Genomic DNA, 27,194 nt, shown 5'->3' on the forward strand with positions numbered 1-27,194 from the left:
GATGAAGCTGGGGAGGGGAGTGTGCAGGTTATGCAGCACGCTGATGTAGCTTCTTAGCTGATGAGAGTGATGCTGTGAAGAATAACGAAGCTTGGAGGCAGCAGGCATCACCTAGAGTTTGGTTTGGGGCCTTCGCATTATCCAGTTGGCAATGGCAGGAAGGCTTTGGACTTTCTTACGTAACGTCACCAGCCTGGGATGGTTGTCCAACAAATCAGGTTTAAAGACCAAAAGTGTGGTACTGCAAATTTCCCAGTAGAAATCTGCCCAAGTTACCTAGTTTAAAGGAAGCAAATTTTCATTAGAACATAAAAGGCTTAACTTCTTAATCTAAAAATGGTTTCTTTTTAATTCAAAATAATGTTATTACAAAAGCAGAATGCGTGTATTATAGAAAATTATAGATAACACCATACTGCCAACACAGAGGTTACTCACATTAACACCTCTGTATATGGTATTTTTTTATGCATGTGTGTGTATTTTTACTAAAATGAGATCTTACAGTACATGCTCTTTTGTAACTTGATTCAATTTCCATCTCCCTGTGACAATACATTTTCATCTTATTTAACACACCATCAGTACTTTTCCATCTGTTCCAAAAACGTCCTTTATAGGATAAAGCAGGATCCATTCCAGGACCATGCATTTCACCTGGTTATGTCCTTTAACTCTCAATTCAGAACAGTACCCTTTTTTTTTCCCATGTCACTGAATTATTGAAGATTCCACACTAGTCCTGCAGAATGTCCTGTCCTCAGGATTTTTATGATTATTTCATCAGTTCCTTTATATGGCAGAGTAAAAAGGAAGAGAGTGCAAGTTATCTTTAGAGAGTTCATAGTTTAAAGTTACATATTTTTGGCTAACATACATTATATTGAATCACATCAGAAGACATATGTCTGACCATTAGTGTAACCCTAAGATTGGCCACTGGACAGTATTAGGATGATGGCAGCATAGGCCTACTCTTGTATACCTGTTTTTTTTAATTTGTACACTTGTTTTGTTCTTTTATGACTAGATACTAATCTGGATGACATTACTTTGCCTCCATATAAATCAGTCAAAGAATGAAGTTTAAATATGGATTATTCTTAGTTTTCCTTTTGTTTGGAATTTAATAATGCTGATTTCTAGTGTTTTATGAACTTGCTTACTAAACACCTGTCAACTAGTAGAGTCTACTGGTTAGAGGATTCAGAGTTCAGTCAACAAATATTTATGGAGTACCTACTATGTGCCCTGTACAGGTCTAGCTCCTGGGATTGACTAGAGAGCAAGATGTGATGCAAGCCCCTTCTCTGGTGCAGATTTTACTTCATAAGCAGGAAGACAAACGTCAAGTGTGGTACGGGGGATCGGCCAAGATGGCGGAGTAGAAAGGCCTGAGCTCACCTCCTCTTACAAGCACACCAAAGTCACAAGTGTCTGCAGAACAACCATCGATGAAGTAGACCAGAATCTACCAGAAAAGATCTTCTACAGCTAAAGACATAAAGAAGGAACCACATGAGATGGGTAGGTGGAGCTGACTCACAATATAATCCAGTCCCTTACCCCAAGGTGGGCAATCCACAAACAAGAATTATACTGCAGAGGTTCTCCCATAGGAGTGAGAGTTCTAAGCCCCATGTCAGGCCCCCCAGCCCAGGGGCCTGCACCAAGAAGAAAAACCCCCAGAGCATTTGGCTTTGAAGACCAGAAGGACTTAATTTTGGGAGTTCCAAAGAACTAGGGGAAATAGAAACTTCACACTTAAAGGGTGCACATAAAATCTCACACCAGGACCCAGGGCAAAAGCAGCAATTTAATAGGGGCCTGACCTACCTGCTGGTCTTTTAGAGTCTTCCGGAGAGTCAAGGAGGCAGCTGCAGCTCAAACCAGAGACATAGAAACTGGCAGTAGCTGTATTTGGCAGCTTTCTACCATGTGAGCACCACTGTAGGATCCTCCCTCCAGCTCATGAGTGCCAAGACCTGGCCCCATCCAACAGCCTGTAGGCAACTGCTGGGGAGCCTCAGACCAAAGAACTAAATGGGCGGGGGGTGGGGGACACAGCCCCACCCATCAACAGACAGGCTACCTAAAGACTGCCTGAGCCCAGAGCCACTTGAGACATGCCTCTAGACCTGGCTCTTCCCACTAGAGGGCCAAGACCCAGCTCCAGCCACCAATAGGCAGGCGCTGGCCTTGCCCTCAGGAAGCCTGCATTAGCCTCTAGACCAGATTCATCCAACCAGCGGGCAGACACCAGATGCAAGAAAACCACAATTCCATAGCTTGTGGACCCAGCCTGCCCACAGCAGGCCAGACCCTGCCCTGAGGCCAGCTGGGCCCTGGCTCTGCCCACTAGCAGGCCAACACAAGCTGTGGGACACCCCAGACCCCATACCCAACTGTGTCAAGAACTGCCTCCCCACCTCCACAGCAATCTGACACCAGCTCTAGGATTCCTGGGCCCTGCAGCAAGATTCCCACATTCCAGGACCAGTTGTGACTGCCAATAGTCCAGCACTAACCCCAGGACCTAGGTTCACCCACCAGTGGACAGGAACAGCCACAGAGTCTTCTGGATCCTGGCTCCATCCACCAGTGAGCCAGCACTAGCCCCAGGACCCCCTGGGGTTCTGAAATCATCCCTCTTGTGACCAGGCCCCACTAACCAGCAGTCAGCAGCCTCCATACAAGGTAGGGCCTGGCAACCAATAAGACTAGGAACAAACCAAGCCTACCAGACCACCCATATAGTCAGCCTGCCGGCCACAACAGAAAGACTCTCACAGCCCTCTTGGGGAAACCCTAGAGCATATAGCTTGGGTGACAAAAGTGGAGTGCCCTGCTGGGATGCATAGGACGTCTCCTACAGAAGGCCACTTCTCCACCAAGTTCGGGAAATGTAACTAACCTACCAGATACATAAAAATACAAATAGCAACTTAGACAAAATAAGGCAGCAGAGGAACATGCTCCAGACAAAGGAACAAGATAAAACCCCAGAAGAACTAAATGAATGGAGATAAGCAATCTACCCAAGAAAGAGTTCAGAGTAATGATCATAAAGATGATTAATAAACTCAGAAGGAGAATCGATGCAGAGAAGTTAGAAGTTTTTTAACAAAGAGTTTGAATATAAAGAACAAACAGATGAAGAATACAATAACTAAAATGAATACACTAGAAGGAATAAACAGTAGACTAAATGATACAGAGGAATGGATCAATGAGGTGGAAGACTGAGTAGTGGAAATCACTGATGCTGAACAGAACAAAGAATGAAGAAAAATGAGGACAGTTTAAGAGACCTCTGGGAAAACATCAAGTACACTAATATTCGCATTATAGGGGTCCCAGAAGGAGAAGCTAGAGAAAAGGGGGCTGAGAACATATTTGAAAACATAATAGCTGAAAAATTCCCTAATCTGGGAAAGGAAACAGTTACCAAGTCCAGAAAGCACAGAGACTACCATACAGGATGTGTGTTCCCAAAGAGGAACACATGAAGAGATGCTGTATTTAAAATTACAAAAAGAACAAAGAAAATATTAAAAGCAGCAAAGAGAAAGTGAAAAATAACATACAAGGAAGTGCCCATAAGGCTGTCAGATGATTTTTCAGCAGAAACTCTGCAGGCCAGAAGGGAGGGGCACATTATATATAAATCCCATATAGATAGATAGATAGATAGATAGATAGATAGATAGATAGATAAAAGGGGAAAACCTGTAACTAAGAATATTCTACCCAGCAAGCTCTCATTCAGATGTGATGGAGAGATCAAAAGCTTTACAGACAAGCAAAAGCTAAAAGAGTTCAGCCCCATCAAACGAGCTTTATAACAAACGTTGGTAAATTCTCTAGGCAAAAAAGATAAGGACACAACTAGAAACAAAAAAATTACAAAATGAAAAAGCTCATTGGTTTCAAACATACAATAAATATGGGAAATCATCCACACACAAAGCTAGTAGGAATGTTAAAAGACAAAAGTAGTGGGGACTTACCTGGGAGTCCAGTGGTTAAGACTCTGCCTTCCAATGCAGGAGGTGTGGGTTTGATCCCTGGTAGGGGAACTAAGATCCCACATGCTGTGGGGTGTGGCCAAAAAAAAAACTTAAAAAAAAAGACAAAACTAGTAAAATCATCTATGTCCACAATAAGCAGTTGAGGGATACACAAAACAACTAGATGCAAATTATGATATCAAAAACAGTAATCATTAGGGAAGGAGAGTACAATTGCAGGGTTGTTAAAATGCATTTGAAATTAAGAGATCACAGCTTAAAACAATCATAAATATATACAGAGACTGCTATATAAAAACCTCATGGTAATCACAAACAAAAAACCTATAATAGAAAAAAAAGTAATCCAAACATAACACTAAAGATGGTAATCAAATCACAGGAGAAGAAAAAGGGGGAAAAAAGACCTACCAAAACAACGCCAAAACAACTGACAGATTGGCAATAGAAACATACATATCAGTAATTACCTTAAATGTAAATAGACTAAGTACTCCAACCAAAAGATACAGAGTTGCTGAATGGATCCAAAAACAAGACTCATATATGCTGCCTACAAGAGACTCACTTCAGATCTAAAGACACACAGACTGAAAGTGTGGGGATGGCAAAAGATATTCCATGCAAATGGAAATCAAAAGAAAGCCAGAGTAGCAATAGTTATATCAGACTTTAAAATAAAGACTGTTACAAGAGACAAAGAAGGACACTACATAGTGATCAAGGAATCAATCCAATAAGAAGACATAACAATTGTAACTATATATGCACCATGCACCCAACATAGGAGCACCTAAATACATAAGGCAAATATTAACAGACATAAAAGGAGAAATTGATATTTATAGAGCATTCCATCCAAAAGCAGCAGAATACACACTTTTTCCAAGTGCACATGAAACATTCTCCAGGATAGAACACATGCTAGACCACAAAACAAGCCTTGGTAAAGTTAAGAAAATTGAAATCATATCAAGCATCTTTCTGACCACAATGCTATGAGGCTAGAAATCAACTAGAAGAAAAAAACTGCAAAAAAACCCACGAACATGTGGAGGCTAAACAATATGCTACTAAACAACTAATGGATCACTGAGGAAATCAAAGATAAAATCAAAAAATACCTAGAGATATATGAAAACAAAAACACGACAATCCAAAACCTATGGGATGCATCAAAAGCAGTTCTAAGAAGATTATAGTGATACAAGCTTACCTCCGAAAACAAGAAAAATCTCAAACAACCTAACTTTGAACCTAAAAGAGCTAGAGAAAAGAACAAACAAAACCCAAAGTTAGTAGAAGGAAAAAAATCATAAAGATCAGAGCAGAAATAAATGAAATAGAGACCAAAAAATTTAGAGAAGATCAATTAAACTAAGCCGGTTCTTTGAAAAGATAAAACTTTAGCCAGATTAATCAACAAAAAAAGGAAGAGGGCCCAAATCAATAAAATCAGAAATGAAAAAGAAGCTACAGCCAACATCACAGATATACAAAGGATCATAAGAGACTATTACAAACAACTATATGCAAATAAAATGGACAACCTAGAAGAAATGGACAAATTCTTACAAAGGTACAATCTCCCAAGACTAAACCAGGAAGAAGTAGAAAATATGAACAGACCAATTACCAGTACGGGTATACGATATTTGTTTTTCTGACTGACTTCACTCTGTATGACAGATTAACACATATATGTGGAATCTAGAAAAATAGTATAGATAACCTTAATTGCCAAGCAGAAATAGAGACACAAAGAACAAATCTATGGATACCAAGGGGGAAAGGAGTGGGGTAGGAGAAATTGGGAGATTAGGATTGACACATAGCCACTATTGATACTATGTATAAAATAGACTACTGATGGGAACATAATGTATAGCACAGGGAACTCTACTTAATGCACTGAAGTGTCCTAAATGGAGGGGATACATGTATATGTATGGCTGATTCATTTTGCTGTGCAGTAGAAGCTAACACAACATTGTAAAGCAACTATACCCCAATAAAAATTAATTTAAAATTTTACCAGTACTGAAACTGAATCAGTAATTTAAAAACTCCTAAGAAACAAAAGTCCAGGACCAGATGGCTTCACAGATGAATTCTACCAAAAATTTAGAGAAGAATTAACATCTATCCTTCTCAAACTATTCCAAAAATTTCTTGAGGAAGGAACACTTCTGAACTCATTCTATGACGCCACCATCACCCTGATACCAAAACCAGACAAATATACTACAAAAAGAGAAAATTACAGGCTAATATCACTGATGAACATAGATGCAAAAATCCTCAACAAAATACTAGCAAAATACCAGGGATGCAAGGATTTTTCAATATCCACAAATCAATCATCAGTGTGATACACCACATTAACAAATTGAAGAATAAAAACCATATAATCATTTCAATAGATGTAGAAAAGGTTTTTGACAAAACTCGACATCCATTTATGATAAAAACTCTCCAGAAAGTGGGCATAGAGGGAATCTACCTCAACATAATAAAGGCCACATATGACAAACCCACAGCTAACATCATACTCAATGGGGAAAACCTGAAAGCATTTCTTCTAAGATCAGGAACAAGACAAGGATGCCCACTCTTGCCACTTTTATTCAACATAGTTTAGGAAGTCCTAGTCACAGCAGTGAGATAAGCAAAAGAAATTAAAAGGAATCCAAATTGGAAAGGAAGAAGTAAAGCTGTCACTGTTTGCAGATGACATGACACTCTACATAGAAATTCCTAAAGTCTCCACCAGAAAACTAAAGCTCATCAATAAATTCAGTAAAGTTGCAGGATACAAAATTATTATACAGAAATCTGTTGCATTTCTATACACTAACAATGAGTTATCAGAAAGAGAAATTAGGGAAACAATCCCCTTTACCATCACATCAAAAAGAATAAGATACCTAGGAATAAACATACCTAAGGAGACAAAAGACCTGTACTTGGAAAACTGTAAGACACTGATGAAAGAAATTGAAGATGACAAAAACAGATGGAAAGATATACTATATTCTTGGATGGAAGAATTAATATTGTTACAATGACCATATTACCCAAGGCAATCTACAGATTCAATAAAACCTCTATCAAAATACCAAGGCATTTTTCACAGAATTAGAACAAACAATTTAAAAATTTGTATGGAGACACAAAAAAACCCTGAATAGCTAAAACTATCTTTAGAAAGAAGAACAGAGCTGGAGGAATCACACTCTCTGGCTTTAGACTATAGTGCAAAGCTGCAGTAATCAAAACAGTACGGTACTGGCACAAAAACAGACACACTGATCAATGGAACAGAAAAGAGAGCCCATAAATAAACCCACGCACTTATGGCCAATTAATCTATAACAAAGGAGGCAAGAATACGCAATAGAGAAAAGACAGTCACTTCAATAAGTGGGTCTGGGAAAACTGGACAGCTACATGTAAAAGAATGAAATTAAAATATTCTCTAACACCATGTACAAAAATAAACTCAAAATGTATTAAAGGCATAAATGTAAGACCAGAAACCATAAGACTCCTAGAGGAAAACATAGAATAATATACTTTGACATAAATCATAGCAATATCTTTTGGATCTGTCTCCTAAAGCAGAGGAAATAAAAGCAAAATTAAAATATGGGACCTAATTAAATGTAAAAGCTTTTGCACAGCAAAGGAAACTATTGACAAAATGAAAAGAACCTACTGAATGGGAGAAAATATTTGCAAATGATATGACTGATAAGGGGTTAATATCCAATGTATATAAACAGTTCATACAATTTAATATCAAAAAGACAAACAATTAAAAAATGGGCAGAAGAACTGAATAGACATTTTTCCAAAGAGGACAAGCAGATGGCCAACAGGCACATGAAAACACGCCCAAAATTGCTAAGTATCAGGGAAATGCAAATCAAAACCGCAATGAGATTATCACCTCACACCTGTCAAAACGGCTATCATCAAAAAGAACACAAATAACAAATGTTGGCGAGGATGTGGAGAAAAAGGAAAAGGGAACCCTCCTACACTGTTGGTGGGAATGTAAATTGGAGCAGTCACTGTGGAAAACAGTAGGGAGGTTTGTCAAAAAACTAAAAATAGAACTACCATATGACCCAGCAATTCCACTCCTGGGTACATATCTGGAAAAGATGAAAGCTCTCATCTGAAAAGATACATTCACCCCAATGTTCATACCAGCATTATTTGCAATTGCCAAGATAAGGAAGCAACCTAAGCAACCTATCCATCAACTGATGAATGGATAAAGAAGATGTGGTATACATATAAATGGAATACTACTTGGCCATAAATAAATAAACAAGGAGAGTTTAAAATAAATCATCACCAGTTTCCAACCCATGATGAATCAATGGATCTAAGCATTGACTATCAACAATTGTTAATATCACATAAAAAGAATGAAATTTTGCCATTTGCAGCAACATGGATGGACTTGGAGTATATTATGCTAAGTGAAATAAGTCTGACCGAGAAAGACAAATACTGTATGATATCACTTATATGCAGAATCTAAAAAATAGCACAGACTAGTGAATATAACAAAAAAGAAGCAGACTCACAGATATAGAGAACAAACTAGTGGTTATCAGTGGGAAGAGGGAAGGGGGAGGGGCAATATAGGAGTAGGTGATTAAGAGATACAAACTATTATGTATAAAATAAGCTATAATGATATATTGTACACCATGGGGAATATAATGAATATTTTATAATAACTATAAATGGAGTATAATCTTTAAAATTTTGAATCACTATATTGTACACCAGTGACATATAATATTGTACATCAACTATACTTCAATTAAAAAAAAGTGATAAAGGTGATATAGACAAAGTAGAGTGATGAGAGGGATTCTCAAGTGGTAGGGAGAGAAGTCCTTTAAGAGGTGACATTTAAGCTAAGGCTTGAATGATGAAAAAAAGATCCAGACATGCAGTGATTTGGGAATTAAACATTTCAGGCAGAAGGAGGAGCAAGTGTAAAGGCTCATAGGTGGGAGTATGACTTGTGTCTGAGGAAAAACCAAAACACCAGAGTGTTTGGAACACTTTGAGGAAGGGAGAGAGCACTAAGAGATGGGGTTAGGAGAGAGGTTACAAAGGAATTTTAATAAAAAGCAGAAGGAAAAACATATTTTACATTCTTAGAAATTGTTCAATCAATAAGGGCAGAGAAAGGAACATAAAAGATATGGCAAGTTTGCTTCTCTGTCTCCTCAGGACTCAGCAGACAGTGATTAAAATAAGTCATAAGAGCGTGGCAAAAAGCAATATCTTGTCTCCTAGAATGGCGTCTCCTTGAAGGCAGGGACCCCAACTTACCACAGCTTCTAAATCAGATTTAGATTTGATTTTCTCTTGGCAAGACTACTTCATAGGTGGCAGTGCACTCCTCTGTCAGTAGGCCAGTAATATCTGGTTCTCTCCTTTTTTGTGATATTAACAATTGTTGATGGTCAATGCTTAGATCCATTGATTCATCATGGGTTGGAAACTGGTGATGATTTATTTTAAACTCTCCTTGTTTATTTATTTATTTATCTATTTATCTATTTATTTATCTATCTATTTATCTATCTATTTATTTACTTATTTATTGGCTGCGCTGGGTCTCCGTGTGGCACTTGGGCTTTCTCCACTTGCGGCAAGCAGGGGCTACTCTAGGTTGCGTTGTGCAGGCTTCTCATTGGGGTGGCTTCTCTTGTTGTGGACATGGGTTCTAGGCACGCAGGCTTTAGTAGTTGCAGCACGCAGGCTCAGTAGTTGCAGCACGAGGGCCCCAGAGCACGTGGGCTCAGTAGTTGCAGTGCACACGCTCCAGTAGTTGTGGTGTACTGCATGGGCTTAGTTGCGCTGCGACATGTGGGATTTTCCCAGACCAGGGATCAGACCCATGTCCCCTGCGTTGGCAGGCAGATTCTTAACCACTGGACCACCAGGGAAGTCCTCTTTCCTTACTTATTAACTAGAATACCTTTATGTAGACAAACTTTGTCCATCATTTTTTTTATCTTGAGGTATAATTGGCATAGGAATGGCACGATAAATGCTTTATTCAAACCCCTCAACTTTTTTGTTTTTAACAGTTTTCAGAATATAGACAGTCTCTGGCTTATGATGGTTCAACTTACAATTTTTTGACTTTACCATGGTGCAAAAGTGACACATGTTCAGTAGAAACCGCACTTTGAATTTTGAAGTTTGATCTTTTCCCAGGCTAGTGATATGCTGTATGGTACTCTCTCATGATGCTGGGCAGTGGCAGTGAACCACATAATCAGGAGGGTAAACAACTAATACACTTACAATCATTCTGTACCCATACAACCATTCTGTCTTTTACTTTCACTACAATATTCAATAAATTACGTGAGATATTCAACACTTTATTATAAAGGCTCTGTGTTAGATGATTTTGCCCAACTGTTGGCTAATGTAAGTGTTCTGAGCAAATTTAAGGTGGGCTAGGCTAAGCTGTGATGTTCAGTAGGTTGGGTATATTTTTTGACTTATGATATTTTCAATTTACAATGGATTTATTGGGACATAATCCCATCATAAGTCAAGGAAAATCTGTAATAATTTGGCTCCATAACATCTTCTAAAAGTCACCAATGAAGCTTTGTTTGGTTTTGAGGGATGTGTGTGTATGTGTGTATGTGTGTGTGTGTGTATTTGGTGATGGTGGTTGTCATAAACTCATGGATTCATCCATTTTGAATTGTTTCAATCCATTGCAGTTAATATTCTTATTGTGGCTTGAATTTTCTCATCTTTGGCCAGTGAGAGCCTCTACAAGTTGACTGCTAAGTCCTTCTGACACAACTCTCGTGTTTTGGGGTGGGGGGGGTGATAATTTATTTGGTTCTATTATGTCAAAGTATTCCCGGCTCATGTTTTACATTTCCTGTCCCAAACTGAGAATGAGCTATTTCTCCAAGAAGTTCTGGTTACTTTTAGTATTCAGAGACCAGAATCTGGGTCCAAGGGTGGCCAGAACAACTAGATTGGTCATTTTTTCGAGAAAAAGAGACAGAAAATGCTTGTTTTCTTTACCTTAAGAAAAAGTACATCATGAACTGACACTGGTGTACAATTATTATTTTTTTGTCCCGAGAAAATATCTATAATGAGATGTATAGTCAAATCACTGTGTTTTTTAAAATGACGATGTTTCTTAAGATAGTGTTTCACTAATAGAGTCCACAGGTACTTCTCCACATACCCTGTGCACTAATTTGACACAAGTTCATTTGTTTCACTTTGCTTTAGTTTGTCAGTGATAGCTTTTTAAAATGTTTTTGTTGTTGTTATATAATTATATAAAATATTTTAGTTCATGTTTCCAAAGTTAACTCCACTGAAAAAATTTTATTCAAAGAAGTTTAGCTTTTGTCCCTGCTCTCTAACCTACTCCCTCCCTATGAGTAACACTATTTTCAATACATTTTAATAAAGATTTTGGTTTATCCATATATGTATATGCATGTATTTTTTAAGATGTAAAACATACTCACAGAGTTACCAATAAACCACTCGTTTTCCCCTAAGTATGTGTCTAAATCTTGCAGAAGATGAGATGCATCACACGTAAGTAGCTCCTTAAACATCTGATCCTAAGAGAGGGAGAAAAAAGATTCCTTTAAGCATAATAAGAAGAAAAACAAGTGAGTTGAAGAGGAAGTAGATTTTTCCATCTTCTTTCTCCCATATGAGTTCAAAAAGGAAGTAGCTACCTGTTATTGGTGGTTGTTGCTTGTTTGTTTGTTTTTTAAAATGTATGGCATGGAGATTCAGGTCTGATTTTCTATAGATTTTATTCTTCCCTTTGTTACTCATGGATTAAAAAATAAATATTGTCATCAGTTCTTATTGTTTCTTTGTATATAATGACTAAATATTTCGTCAATAAAATTTTTCATGGTTTTTATCTTAATTTTTGTTAATGAAAATTATTCCATTATGTTTTTACATTTCTAAAATTCCCTCCCTTTTTTAGGCTCACTCCCTTTAAAGTGAAATAATTTAACTAAAGGTAAAGAAATTTATTTATTTTGTAAATAAAATTTATTTTGTAAGACTATTATTAATAAAATATTATTATTTTGTAAGATTCCTCCAGTTTAGCAGTCTTTCATCTCACAGTTAACACTTAACGGAAGTAATCCATAATGAATAGTAATGTTCTTGGGCAGATTTCCTCTGTTTGGCTTGACATTGTACCTTAGGGTGAGATTTCTCTGCCTTGACTATCATCTGTAAAATCAATCCAAGATGCCCCCTTTTGATATAATATGTAAGATATTATTACAAACCAAATAAAATCCTTGGGAAAAAATAACAGATATATCCATTTAAAAAAATTATCTTTGTGTTTTTATTTGAATCTTTGAAGACCAAATAATTTATTCATGGCCTCTTTCTTGGTAAAAGGTATTTATTTGTTTATATATGAAAATCAGGCTGGTTTGTATTGTGGATATGAAATGTAAGCCAAACTCAAAATATTATAAAATATACATATATCATTAATATTCATAAATGAATGAATATTATAAAATCTATAATAAAATCCAGCCTCTATTAAGGTAAGTCAAATTGTGGATAACTTCCTCAACAATTTACTGATTTACTTCCTGTTACTATTATGACTTAGCTGGGTAATATAGATTATTATAACATAATGCCTTATATTTGTAGGGCACAGTTTGCAAATGCATCATTACAGATTTACATAGGTTTGTCACATTTCAGGAACTGAAGGTTGGGAAGTTTGTCATTATTTTGACTTTATGTGCTTTCCACGGTTCTATACCACCTTTGTACATGAGGTTCTCTGTCTATGGTTAATATATTCATAGTTCTAAATAAAATAGTGTGAATCCTTCAGCTCCTTCCACAGAATTTGTGAGCTAAGAGGCAATGGGCCCAGAAACACGTGACATTTCCCATAGCTTAGCTTAGATCAGCATCAGCTGGGGAGGTAATAACCAGCTTGGCTGTCCTAGAATAGCTAGAAACAGGAGGGAGTTAAATGGAACAGGATGTAGATGCTGTACAGCTTTCCAAAAACTCCTGTGCGTTCACCTGGGTAATTCTGCTACTTTTTCTACTGTGCATTTCCACAGCTTAAGGTACACCAATGCTTTGTATATGCAGTGCCAGATAAAAACCTTATCTCTGCGCTCTTGAGTTCTTTAGCCCAGGTTCTCTTTATGTGTTTGGTGAGAATCATATCAGTCTAATGAAATGTAAATTGCTAAACAGCATAACCATTAGTATTTAAGAGTCATTTTAAAGAATACTCTCCAAAATAACCTAAAGAAGATAAAATTTTCTTACATATCCTTTTTAAAATGCATTTTCTGATAAACACTAGATAGCCATTCCTATACTTGGTGGACTCAGAAACTTCCTCCCACCTCCCCCAGAGAATTATAAGGAAGGAGATTTTTACACACTGAAAAGTTATTGCTGGGCTTCCCTGGTGGCGCAGTGGTTGAGAGTCCGCCTGCCAATGCAGGGGACACGGGTTCGTGCCCCAGTCCGGGAAGATCCCACATGCCACGGAGCGGCTGGGCCTGTGAGCCATGGCCACTGAGCCTGCGCGTCCGGAGCCTGTGCTCCACAATGGGAGAGGCCACAACAGTGAGAGGCCCGCGTACCGCAAAAAAAAAAAAAAAAAAAGTCATCGCTATTGTATTCTATCAAATGACATTTAGAGGATTTAGAGAGGTTTGCATATTTCTCCAAAGCACCATTTTAAAATCCACACTGCCAAATCGTTTAGGATTGGAAATGGGCCACTGATGTTCCTTCAGTCCTGATGATCCATCACCCTCCCACACCCAACTCCCTGCCCTGTTCTTCAGATGAGGAAACTGAAACAGATGCATTGAAAACCACAGAAACACTAGTGATAAATTCAAGGATTATCAGTGTGACCAATGCTCAGAGACATATTTTGCCTTTAAATTAATTTTTTTTTAATTTTAAATTGGAAATGGAATTTTTAGCATGAAACATTTATAGTTATGTGTACTCGATAGATTTTTAAAGAACATATAAGAAGAGGACTATTTTCACTGTTCATCCATCTTTACTGTATCAATATTCTGCTTTTGAAAATTTTATCTGACCACAAGGTGGCAGCAATGCAAACCACTACGGAGAGACTAAGTAATGAGATGCAAAAGAACTGTGTATTTTTCATTGTATTCTGGCCAGGTCCTGCTTATTAATCAGATAGTCTAGCTATTCGCAATTATTTCTGCAACATGTTGTCCCTTCATATGATTTATTCATGAACTTGGAATATGTCCTGTGAATTTGTTTTTCTGAGGTAGGTAGCATGTAAGAGCATTGTTATTCTAATACAAAGGTAGAGTTCCCCTTATCATAAATGTTCAAAGAACATTTTCCTTTGGGAGAAAAGGAGAATGGAAAAATAGAGAAGTAGAGAAGGGCAAGCCCACATGGAACAAAAACCTTTAGATACTTTTTTCTAAATTGAGGATTATGCATCTACTTGTCTCTGCATTTATAAGGATATGTGAAATATAGATATCATGTCTGACAAATAAAAGGAAAAACAATAAGCACTGAATTATATAAAAGCACTATAATAACTAATATTTAGTGAACACTTTCCACCTAGCCATAGGTACTTATGCTACCATTTAATCCTCCCAACATACTTTGAAGCAGATTCTATGATATCCCTACTTTACAGACATAGAATGTGAAAATTTGATAGGGAGTTAAGTGACAACTGGTAAAAAGAGAATTAGGATTCAAGCCTGGCAGTCTGACTCCAGAGCCCAAATGTATTTCTATCCTCAAAGATGAGTTTTTATTTAAGACTTTGTTCTGGTTAGTCAGGTATCTGTATATATACGTATCTGTGTGTGTCTCCCCACACACCTTACATATATGTCAAGGAATCGGTAAATGTGAATACTTTTATGTTCCAAATATCTCTATTTAAATCAGAGGGTCCTAATTAAACAAACAGTATTTAGAATAAATATACTTAAGTAAGTTGATAAGACTGCTATTTGTTCTGTGCTGTAGCTTTTGGATACAGGCCTTAAGCCATAACATGTACATAAATACTCCTGCACAGCTGTTCTGAATGGCTGCTACCCCTGTGGCATTACATCCAGTGGTTAAGAACATGGAGTCTGAGCCAGAGTGTCTGGGATTTGAATTCCTTGTGTACCACTTACCAGCTAAGTAACCTTAGGTAAGTTATTTACACTACATGAACCTCAATTTCTTCATCTGGAAAATGAGGATAACAACAGTTTCCAAAATTTTACATGAAGAAGTCTTGAGGATAAGAGATATGAATACTGGAGACGTGCCCCAAGTAAACAAGGGAGTAAATAAAAACAGAGGACATCATCCAGGAAACAGAACTCCAGCTCAAGAGAAAGACGTTTCTGGGATGGCAGTCAAGGAAAGTCCAATAATGACAGCTGTGCAAAAACCTAGACAGCTCTACAAAGGAGAATGGAAATCTCTGACTCGATAGCTCCAAGAAAATAATGGAAACAGTAGATTATCTGACATCATTGACTTTGTGAAAAATTGCATTGGCAGGCCATTGGATAGTGTGCGAAGGTTCAGCAATAAAAGTAAAAAAGAATTAAACAAATGAAAAAAAGACAATTACTAATTTGAGGAGGAAAGTGAGAAAGGAAATATAATCAAAGTATAGCACAATGCACAGTTTTGTACAATATCTGCATAGGCGTACTAATGTAATGACTGAATATAGATTTCACCACAAAATTTTTTTTTTTTTGCAGTACGCAGGCCTCTCACTGTTGTGGCCTCTCCCGTTGCAGAGCACAGGCTCCGGAGGCGCAGGCCCAGCGGCCATGACTCACGGGCCCAGCCGCTCCGCGGCATCCGCAGCATGTGGGATCTTCCTGGACCGGGGCTCGAACCCGTGTCCCCTGCATCAGCAGGCAGACTCTCAACCACTGCGCCACCAGGGAAGCCCCCTCACCACAAAATTTTAATATTATATTAGGAGTTTGGGGGAAGGGAAGCAGAGAGAATGACTATGTAAGAGATAAATTCTCATTACTATAATAAGTCTATCAAAACTATCTAAAATTTTTGAATCAAAGAAAGCTATATTTACATATCTTATAGAAAATATGGAGATATATAAATCCTAAAGAAACAGCTAAAAGTGTTAAAATGAGGGTTGCATCTGAGGAAGGGTTAATATGAAGAGGTAAGGCTGGGAATCACTGCAGTAATTTGTTTTAAACTTTTTAATATAATTTGATATTTTAAAACTAGATGTATGTCTTACTTTGATAAAAAGGAACTTTTAAAAGCACCTAACATAATGTTTGGCAAGTGGATATGATTAATAGCAGTAACAGCAAACTGATCACATTACCTTTATATCTTGTTTTCTCTCTGCCCAAGGAAAACGAGACATGAAATCATCCAATGTGTGCACAACTGCATCAACTTGACATTGTTGCAATTCTGTTTTTCCAGCCAAATCTATGGAATAGAGACAGGCCATTTTATGCCCAAGAATATGCTTAATTTATTTTACTATAGTAAAACTTTTTTTTAAAATAGGCAATGTATTAATATGGTTCAAAAATTCAAAACAATATAAAACAGTATCCAGTGAAGACTAACTTCCACCTCTGACCCATTCATTTCATTTTGCTTCCTTACCTACCTACCATATTGGTAACCATTTTCATTCATTTATTTTGTATTCTTCCATTGTTTCTTAATGAAAAAAAGAATAGGTATCCCACTCAAAACGCACCTCCCCCATATATCCTAGAGGTCTTTTCTTATAAGTCCCTTAACGGCATCCTTGCTCTTTTTTCAGGTACATGGGATTCCTTTAAGTGGAAGTGCCACAATTTATTTAACTAGCCTCAACTGATTAGGTTTGTTTCCAGTCTTTTGCTAGTGCAAGTGATACCACAATAAATAACTTGTACATACATTATCATTTATCTTGTAGAAAGAATTACTGTTACATGTCCAGATAATTTTTTGTCAGGAGCATTTGTTTGCTTCCTGGGAATTATAAGTTTAAAATAATAGAAGTGTTCTTTATTCTCTTTACTGCCATTCGCTGACCATCATTTTGCTAAGGAATCATTCTAAAATGATTCAGTGTAGAAGCATTCTAAAATAGGTTGCATTTCAGCAAAGGAAACTGTCAACAAAATGAAAAGACAATCTACTGAATGGGAGAAAATATTTGCAAATGATATGACTGATAAGGGATTAATATCCAACGTATACAAACAGCTCATACAGCTCAACATCAAAAAGACAAATAATCTAACTAAAAACTGGGTTGAAGAACTGAATAGACATTTTTCCAAAGAGGACATGCAGATGGCCAACAGGCACATGAAAAGATGCTCAACATTGCTAAACATCAGGGAAATGCAAATCAAAACTACAATGAGATATCACCTCACACCTGTCAAAATGGCTATCATCAAAAAGAACACAAATAACAAATGTTGGCGAGGATGTGGAGAAAAAGAAAAAGGGAACCCTCCTACACTGTTGGTGGGAATGTAAATTGGAGCAGCCACTGTGGAAAACAGTAGGGAAGTTTGTCAAAAAACTAAAAACAGAACTACCATATGACCCAGCAATTCCACTCCTGGGCATACATATGGAAAAGACAAAATCTCTAATTCAAAAAGATACATTCACCCCAATGTTCATACCAGCATTATTTGCAATTGCCAAGATAAGGAAGCAACTTAAGTTCTATCAACAGATGAATGGATAAAGAATATGTGGTATATATATACACAATGGAATATTACTCAGCCATAAAAAAGAATGAATGAATATTTGCCATTTGCAGCAACATGGATGGAATTAGAGGGTATTATGCTAAGTGAAATAAGTCAGACAGAGAAGGACAAATACTGTATGATATCACTTATATGTGGAATCTAAAAAGTACAATAAACTAGTGAATATAACAAAAAAGAAGCATACTCACAGATATAGAGAACAAACTAGTGGTTACCAGTGTGTGGGGGGGGAGAGGCAATATAGGAGTAGGGGACTAAGAGGTACGAACTATTATTTATAACATAAGCTACAAGGATTTATTGCACAACACAGGGAATATAGCCAATATTTTATTATAACTGTGAATGGAGTGTAACTTTAAAACTTGTGAATCACTATATTGTACGCCTATAACTTGTAACTTTAATAAAAAATAAAAATATAAAATAGGTTGCTTTTGTACAAATGTATAAATTTACTAAAAATCAAGGAACTGTATATACTGACAATGGGTGAACTGTATGTAAATCACACCTCAATAAAGCTGTTAAAAGTGAAAGAAAATACCTTAGTAATTAGCGTTCTTCTGTAAACTATCTATATTTTCACGTGTGTGATGTTCAAAGGCTGATTCTACTTTATGACCCTGAGAAATCCCTCTGAATTGTATCCTAAGTTCTCTTCACTCATTTTCATCCCTACTTTGACTTCTACACTCAAGGCTTCAGCTGTCAATTTTATACAGATGACTCATTCAACATGTTTAGTCCTAAATTCCAGAACCATATTCTCAGCTTCCTTTTGGATAGTTCTCTGTGTGTCCTTTTGGGTCGTCCCCGCTACAGCAGTGAACAAAGGAGATCAATTCCTTGCCTGCATGGCACTTAAGGCTAACTGGGAAAGACAGACAATGGAAAGGATATTGCAAGTTAAGGAACTTTTTCTTTTTCTTTTTTTTTTTTTTTTTTTTTGCCGTACGCGGGCCTCTCACTGTTGTGGCCTCTCCCGTTGTGAAGCACAGGCTCTAGACGCGCAGGCTCAGCGGCCATGGCTCACGGGCCCAGCCGCTCCGCGGCATGTGGGATCTTCCTGGACCGGGGCACGAACCCGTGTCCCCTGCATCGGCAAGCAGACTCTCAACCACTGCGCCCCCAGGGAAGCCTGGAACTTTTTCTTTTAAGAAGAGGAGGAGGAAGAGGATAAGGCAAAGGAGCTATGGGAATAAGGAACTATGTCCAAGCTGTCGTCTGCCTGGCCCTGACTCTCCTGCTCGCATAGACTGCCCTCCACATGCCAGTATGTCTTCTAACCCTAGGACGATTCTATCTTTACAAACTTTCTCATATTTCCCAAATAGGCACCCCTGCAGTCATGCCAAACAAAGTATGGCCAGAATAATCTTCCTAAGCTCATAGCCAGGGTTATGTTGCTTTTCCAGATAAAAATTTACAGTTGAAGTCAGACAGAGAAAGACAAACACTGTGTGATCTCACTCATATTGGAATCTTTAAAAATTACTGCTAATAACTAACTCATAGATACAGAGAACAGATGGTTACCAGAGGCAGAAGCAGGGGTAGGGGCAGTAAAATGGGTGAAAGTGGTCAAAAGATACAAACTTCCAGTTAGAAGATAAATACGTCCTGGCGATGTAATGTACAGCATGGTGAGTATAGCTAAGAATACCATATATTTGAAAGTGGCTAAGAGAGTAGTTCTTTTTTTTTTTTGCGGTACACGGGCCTCTCACTGCTGTGGCCTCTCCCGTTGTGGAGCACAGGCTCCGGATGCGCAGGCTCAGCGGCCATGGCTCACGGGCCCAGCCGCTCTGTGGCATGTGGGATCTTCCCGGACCAGGGCACGAACCCATGTCCCCTGCATCGGCAGGCAGACTCTTAACCGCTGCACCACCAGGAAAGCCCGAGAATAGTTCTTAAAAGTTCTCATCACAAGGAAAAAAATCTGTAACTATGAGAGGTGATGGGTGTTAACTAGATTTACTGTGTGATCATTTAGCAATATATACATGTACTGAATCATTATGTCATATACCTGAAACTAATGTAATGTTATATGTCAATTATATCTCAATTTAAAAACAACTCTACAGGGGCTTCCCTGGTGGCGCAGTGGTTGAGAGTCCGCCTGCCAATACAGGGGACACGGGTTCGTGCCCCGGTCCAGGAAGATCCCACATGCTGTGAAGCGGCTGGGCCCGTGAGCCATGGCCGCTGAGCCTGCACGTCCGGAGCCTGTGCTCCTCAACGCAAGAGGCCACAACAGTGAGAGGCCCGCGTACCACAAAAAAAAAATAGTATGAGTCATTTCAGCCTCCCTATGCCACATGTATTTCCCATTAATTAATCTGCTTTGATAACTTGTGATATGCATGCTAGCGAAAGTTTGGGTTCAGACACATCTGTCTAATTTTTCAGCTAAATTCCAATAAGGGATTGAGGACAAGGAAGTGTGGGGCAGAAGAGACTGCAGGCAGTATAAAATTAATCGTCTAGGGAACTCAGGGAAAATTAAACTGGTAGAGATGGTATATTTATACTTCTCTGGCACTGAATCCCATTCTCCTTTGCACTATATTTTAATCCCATTCAGTAATAAAGTTACTTAATGAATATTGAATATATGCCATGTGTTTTTTTTTCAGTTATCAAAAACTGTACACACAATAAACATATTACCTGTGTTTTTGGTCAGATATCTTGCTATTGCTAGGCTCTGGTGAAGGTTCAATCCATCGACTTCCAAAATGGGAATTTTGCCAAATGGAAGAGCTTAAAATAAAATGAGCAAAGAATCAACTTCCAGAACAAAATCAAGTTAGAATACTTCCATTTTACCGATAATTGCGGAAATAAAACATGATAGTAACGTTACAGAATTTTTGAATATTTATTCTAGAAGGGACATTAGGCATCCCCTAGTGGAATCTTTACATTTTACAAGTTTAAAAAAAGAGACTTGTTAGAAAAAGAAACAGACTCACAGACATAGAGAACAAATGAGTGGCTACAAGTGGAGAGAGGGAAGAGGGGAGGGACAAGATAGGGGTGGGGGAGTAAGAGGTACAAACTATTAGGTAAAAAATAAGCTACAAGAATATATTGTACAACATGGGGAATACAGCCAATATTTTATAATAACTATGAATGGAGTATAACCTTTAAAAATTGTGAATCACTATACTGTACATTGCAACTTATATAATATTGAACGTGACTATACCTCAATTTTTTTAGAAAAGGGGAAAAGAAGAGTTGTTAGAAGAGCTGCTATAGAGTTAGTGACAGAACTGGGTCTAAACCCCAAGTTTACAGTGATACTATCGATATATATTATATATTATCTTGCATACTTGCTATATAATTATTTTTAAACTTTTAAAGCCTTATTAAATTTTCAGTCCTCAGAGATTACATTAATTATTCTTTAAAACCATAGTCTGAGGAATATGAAGAGTTTGATGTTGAGTTATGGTAAGGAACTTAGCCAAATTCTTATTGATCATTTGAAGTATATAGTAAGCAACAAGCATATTTGTACAAATATAGGACAGACTCATAGCAGGTGTATTAATATTTATCTGTAAATCCTACTTTGTTTTCTTATCTAAACCTACTATATTTTTGTCAGAGAATAATTTATTATTCTTCATTATAGAAAAATTCTAAATTGGGGATAAATAAAAATAATTCTACCACACAATGATAAACATTTTAATATTTTAATTGCTTTCCCATATATATATCAAAACAAAATCATAATGTATATATGTTTGTAAACCACTTTTTTAAATTTGATAATACCTTTTAAAATCTTTCTAAATCAATGAAACATCATCTTTTTTAAAGCATACATTTTGCCATATGAATTAATCACAATTTTCCCAACCAGTGCCTTAGGTTGGGACACATATTTTGGAAAGAGGGAAAAGAATAAAGTGCCACTCATAATCCCATGACTGTAACACAGCTACTAGAATCAACCTTCAAGCGTCTTTCATATGCACTGAATAAGTACAATATGAACTACAGTTCACATCAGGAATAAAAACATCTTTGAACATTTACCTAATAAGTGTGCCAAGTACTATTCCAGGTGTTTGAGATACTGCAGTGAGCCAAACAAAGTCCCAGATAAAACTGATACAAACTGTGATACCTTATTTGAAGCAAAGTATGTAATCAAGAGGGAATTAAAATGCCTAACATTTTGAGGGGTGCTTCCTTTTGTGCTAAGCATTGTACTAAATATTTAACGTGCCCATTCAATCTTCTGGTACTTACAACAACCCTATGAAGTAGGTATTAACTACCATTCATTTTATAAATGAGGAAATGAGATGAAGAGAGGTTAAAGAAATAGTCCAGATCACACACCTGGTAGAGGTGAGAGCCAAGTGAGAGGTGAGAGCCAAGTGAGAGGTGAAATCCAGTTGGAACTCTTGCTCAGCTGTTTTCTAGTTCTAAGAGCCATGTTTTTGAAAGACATTAAAAATCGGAGCAAGCCCAGAGGACAGTATCCAAGTTACAGAGGGTCTGAAAATCACATTATATAAGGATTGGCTGAAGAACTCCTACCACTCTTCACTGAAGAAGACAGAACAAACGAAGTGGAACATAAAAACCATCTCCAATATGGCATAGCTATCAAATGGAAAAAATTCTTACTTATTTGGACTATCTCTAAAATGCAGAATGAGAACCAAGAAGAAATTTTTAAAAGGCATATTTTAATTAATTAATTTTTTGGTGGGAGGCTGCATTGGGTCTTCGTTGCTGCGTGCGGGATTTTTCCTGGTTGCGGTGAGCAGGGGCTACTCTTCGTTGTGGTGTGCGGGCTTCTCATTGCGGTGGCTTCTCTTGTTGCAGAGCATGGACTCCGTAGTTGTGGTTCACGGGCTGTAGGGCGCAGGCTCAGTAGTTGTGGCGCACGGGATTAGTTGCCCCGTGGCACGTGGGATCTTGCCGGATCAGGGCTCGAACCCATGTCCCCTGCATTGGTGGGCGGATTCTTAACCACTGCACCACCAGGGAAGTCCTAAAGGGCATATTTTAACTCAAAATGAAGAATAATTCTGTTACCTTTGGAGCTACTACAATGGAATGTGTTTTCTTATGAGGTGGTAAGCTTTCAGCTACTGGAAGCATTTTAGCCAAGCTTGGAATAATTGCCAACAACTGGAATATGGGCTGCATCTAACAAGAAGAAATTTAAGAAGACAAATGCTAAGTCCTTTATTTGGTTCCAGAAAAAAAGAATTTCATGATGTTGGAGTTGTAACTTAACAGGAGCACCTGTCAAAAAGCTTTAAGAGATTTAGTGGTGTCGAATGCAAGGCCTCAGTATGATATGGCTGCCAACATAGCTACTGTGATCTTGGTAAAACGTCTTAGAAAAATGTCCACACTTGTGCCAGGAGTGATGGTCCCATTCTGCTCTGTGCTGTTCGTATGCTTGTAGGCACAGGCACTACACGTAAAATAGTAGACAGAGTCTAACAGAAGCTTGTTCTACTTGGATGGTGAGAAAACCCAAACCAGGGGAAATAAATGGAACACTCCAGGAAGAGAAGAGGGTTGTCCTTTGACCCTAGATGTGATTACAGATCTCAGACAGTCCATAGGAAACAGTACCTAAATCAAGAAGTAGAGTCAGGGGTGGGAAGGGTGGACTGAATTTCACAACGATGATCAGAGAAACGATCAAGGAAGCTCCAAAAGTTGACATCTAAATAGAGATACAGGTAATGAGTTACCTAGGGACTCAATTCTGAATTCAGCCAAAGACCTTCTTTATCTTCAGAGCATTTTCATTAAACTGACTATACAGCAATGGCTTTTTCTCTATGATAGCTTAAAGATACTAAATGTCTTTTAATAACTGGATGTGAGAGAAAAAATAATTTGTTCTCCATGGATTAAAATGGTAAGTCCAAGACCAATGTATGAAAGCCACATGGAGATAATTTCAATTTTCTATAAGGAAGATTCTTTTAAGTTTTCCTCCCTCTTCTTTGTTCTGCCTTCCCAGAATTTCATGGAGATGTTGGACCTCCTAAACTGGTTCATTCTCAATTTTCCTTATCTCTTTTCTCTTATTTTTCATTTTTTTCCTATTGTGCTTTCTGGGGGATTTACTTAGTTTTCATCATTTTATTGATTTCTTTGTATCAGACATTAATTTCCAAGAACTTTTTGTCTCCGTACATTCCTTTTAGATTGTACAGAATATCTTCTCTTTTCTCTGAGGATTTTATATTTTTGAACTTGTTTTCTTGCTATACCATCTTGACATCTCCAGAGGTGTTTGGTTTTAGGTCTGTTTTATATTAGAGACTTTTCCCAAATATGGGTTAACTTTTGACTTGCCATTACTATTTAAAAGGGCAAAGAAGTAAAAGCTCTTTATAAAGAGAAAAAAGAATCTTTGTAAAGTAAAAGTAAAGTACTTTGTAAAGTAAAAAAGGATCTCAGTGTGCGTAGGAGGGGCTTGCCCACAGATTGGGCTAGGCAAATTCATTGAGGGATCCCCATCTGTTCAGTATCTGTTAGACATTTTTCTTAGACTGGTCAGTTTCCCGAGAGAATTCCCCCCATTTCCTGTGTGAGGGATATCAGCCTGGTTGCCATTGATTGTAGAGCAGGGGAAAGGGCTGTTGGTCCCACTATCTAGTTCCTAGACTTCCACTGAATGCCATGTTTACTATAGCATTGTGTCCAAGACATGCCTGGTGTCCTAGAATCCTCTGGTCCATCCTCTTGAAAGTAATCTCCATGCTTCTTCCAGGCAACCCTGTATCAACTCAGCTCTTAAAGTTATCTTTTGCAACCAATTCCTTACCCTTTGGAGGATCTCTGGAGTGATTTAGCTTGCCTTCTCCTCCTCCAGGCTTATATTTGAGCATCACTGGCCTTAATGGTAAGTTACCTTACCATTCTTTGACCGGCTTTCTAGCTTCCAGAATTTTGTGCTATCATATTCAAGGTTGATTTCTTTGTCCTTGGGGGGGGGGTGGTGGTGGTGACTTTTTTTAAAGTACTTTAATATTATTAAAGGAGAGATTAAACACATGTGTACAATCTACCAGGTTTGACCAGGAAGAAAATTTTAATAGAAATATCCAATGATATTCTAGATTATAGCAGAGGGGATGGTCACAGCGAGTTTCAAACACCAGAGAGCATCCCTAAATTGGACAGGAGATGATACCAGATACAATTTGTAATAGAAACTGCTTTTCAATATCTATTCTTTGCTTTTTTTCTCAAAGGAATAAAATCCTGGATTTTTAGCTGCGCAAATGGTTGTCCACAATAAAGTCAACGTTTCCCAGCTTCCTTCGCAGTAATGAATGACCACGTGACTAATTTCTTGCCAAACAGATATAACTGATGTGATGTGTGCAACTTTCTGGTCAGGCTGTTAAAAGGAAGAGGTGTGTTCTCTTCCCTCTTCTGCACTTTCTGTGAGTTGGAATATGGAAGGAGGGTGAACTATTCACACTGTGTCAATAAGAACCCACTACGGGTGCAGATGAACAGAAATGAAAGAGCCTCATCATTGACAACTTCATGGGGCAGAGCTGCTATCCTAACTTGGGCTTTTATGCAAAAGAAATACATTTTTATCCTCTTTTAAGACATTTTTGTGTTGGGTGTATGTTAAAGCATTTGAAACTGTAGCTTAACCATCACTAACTTTAAGATCCCTTTCAATTCCAAGAATATGTGAAAACATTAAGAAAATGCAGTAATTCCATTTTTAATAACATAATGAAAAGTTAAGGTAGAATAGGGTATAAAGAATATAAAGAACTTATATTTAAAAACTAAAAGGCAGAATTTGTTATATGTAATACCTCCACAACTTGCTATTCATCTTGACTTATTTAATGGATAAATGTAATATTCACCTATTTTATGTCCACAGAAGCTCATGTACAAATTCTGATATCAGAAGAAATGCTTGGATATTAAAGGTAAAGTTTCAGAAGAACAGGAAATAAGATATTCTATCCCATCGGAGAAGAGTTCTCTGATAAGAAAAAGAGTAATTACAGGGGCAGTGACTTCAGAGAAAATCATGCTTCCAAAAGTCAAGTGGCAATATTTATTGTGAATACATCAATTATCATGGTATTATTTTTGTTGGCATTATCTAGTGCAAATGACTTGGGCTATAGTACTAGATGGACCTGTGTTTGAAAATCAGCTGTACCTTGCTAGGGCTGTGAACTTGGAAAAAAATACCTAAACTCTGTGTGCTTCAGTTCATTCAACGATAAAATAGAAACAATAATACATCCCAGGTTGACGTGTTAGAGAAATTAAATGAAATTGGGTCTGCACACTATCCACTTCTGATAGCCTACAAATGCTATAGAGTTGTTTTCTTCAGCTTCATCTTCACCTGAAATTTTAATAATCTAGCATAAAAATATAAATTTTAGACACTTAATATTTAGTATTTCCAGGGAACATAGCAAGCATCTAAAGGATGACTTACAACTTTACTGAAAACCACACATTTTGTTTAATAATATTTCTAATTCTTCCTCACTGTCCTGAGTGCTAAGCAGCATGTTTTCATTGTGTTACCTGCCCAATTTGTAAATTTGCTCTTTCCTCTGATGAGACAGACCCCAGTTTTGTTCACGTACCCACCCCTCTCTCATATGGTCACAAAGCCTCATGAAAACTGCTTCCATCCCCTACTTCAGAGGGGGACCAGGTGATTCTAAGGTTCCTCCCACTCCCTTTGCCAATGATTGGTTCAGAGATGGACACGTGACCCAATCTGAGCCAGTGAAACATGAGAGGTTTGCTGAGGTCTCCTGGAAAGTTTTTCCTCATTCTTCTGGGAACACTTAAGGAAGCAGTGCTTTCTCCTCTAGCCTCTCAAAATTGCTTTTCAACGCTGCGAGGCTGGAATTGCAGCAAACATATTGCTACCAGCTTCATGATTTAGCCAACACACTGAGGAGGAAAAATGGATAAAGCCATCCTTTGAAACCTGGCCTACTTCTGGATTTTCAGTTATGTGGTACAATTCATTTCCTTGTTATTCAAGCCATCTGAGTTTTGTTTTCTGTTACAGCAGCTTATCTTATCTATCATCCAAATATTATTGATATCTGAGCAAGCCCAGGCTAGTCCACTGGTCAAAAGTTTGACTTCAGTATTTCCTCCATTTCAGTTCTTCTGATAAAGTTTCATGTTGTGTTATTTTTATATGCTCCCTCTGTCAGGTTTGTGTTTTCACCTCAATAGGAAATTTTCTGGGTCA

General features: G+C 37.7%; 1 protein-coding gene and 1 long non-coding RNA gene across 5 annotated transcripts in view; one reads left to right on the plus strand and one right to left on the minus strand.

Moving 5' to 3' along the window:
- Window positions 1–27,194, minus strand: part of HPGDS (hematopoietic prostaglandin D synthase) — a 27,493-nt gene continuing 299 nt past the window's right edge. The window contains exons 2-5 of the mRNA XM_081233379.1: window positions 20,588–20,680; window positions 16,495–16,604; window positions 11,591–11,689; window positions 1–276 (exon numbers count right to left, since the gene is read on the minus strand). Of these exons, the coding sequence (XP_081089505.1) occupies window positions 112–276; window positions 11,591–11,689; window positions 16,495–16,604; window positions 20,588–20,680 (467 nt within the window). The 3' untranslated portion in view covers window positions 1–111. The remainder of the gene's footprint in view (window positions 277–11,590; window positions 11,690–16,494; window positions 16,605–20,587; window positions 20,681–27,194) is intronic.
- The window catches only part of LOC308616894, a 16,681-nt gene continuing 16,266 nt past the window's right edge, over window positions 26,780–27,194 (plus strand). For 3 of the 4 annotated variants that reach the window (XR_014015766.1, XR_014015767.1, XR_014015768.1), the window contains exon 1: window positions 26,780–26,943. This is a non-coding gene — a long non-coding RNA (uncharacterized lncRNA). Of the gene's footprint in view, window positions 26,952–27,194 lie in introns of all 4 variants that reach the window. The other variant, XR_014015765.1, reaches the window with a different exon arrangement.

The sequence above is a fragment of the Mesoplodon bidens genome, assembly GCF_964165515.1.
Source record: "Mesoplodon bidens genome assembly, chromosome: 1".
In the NCBI taxonomy this organism is placed as follows: Eukaryota; Metazoa; Chordata; class Mammalia; order Artiodactyla; family Ziphiidae; genus Mesoplodon; species Mesoplodon bidens.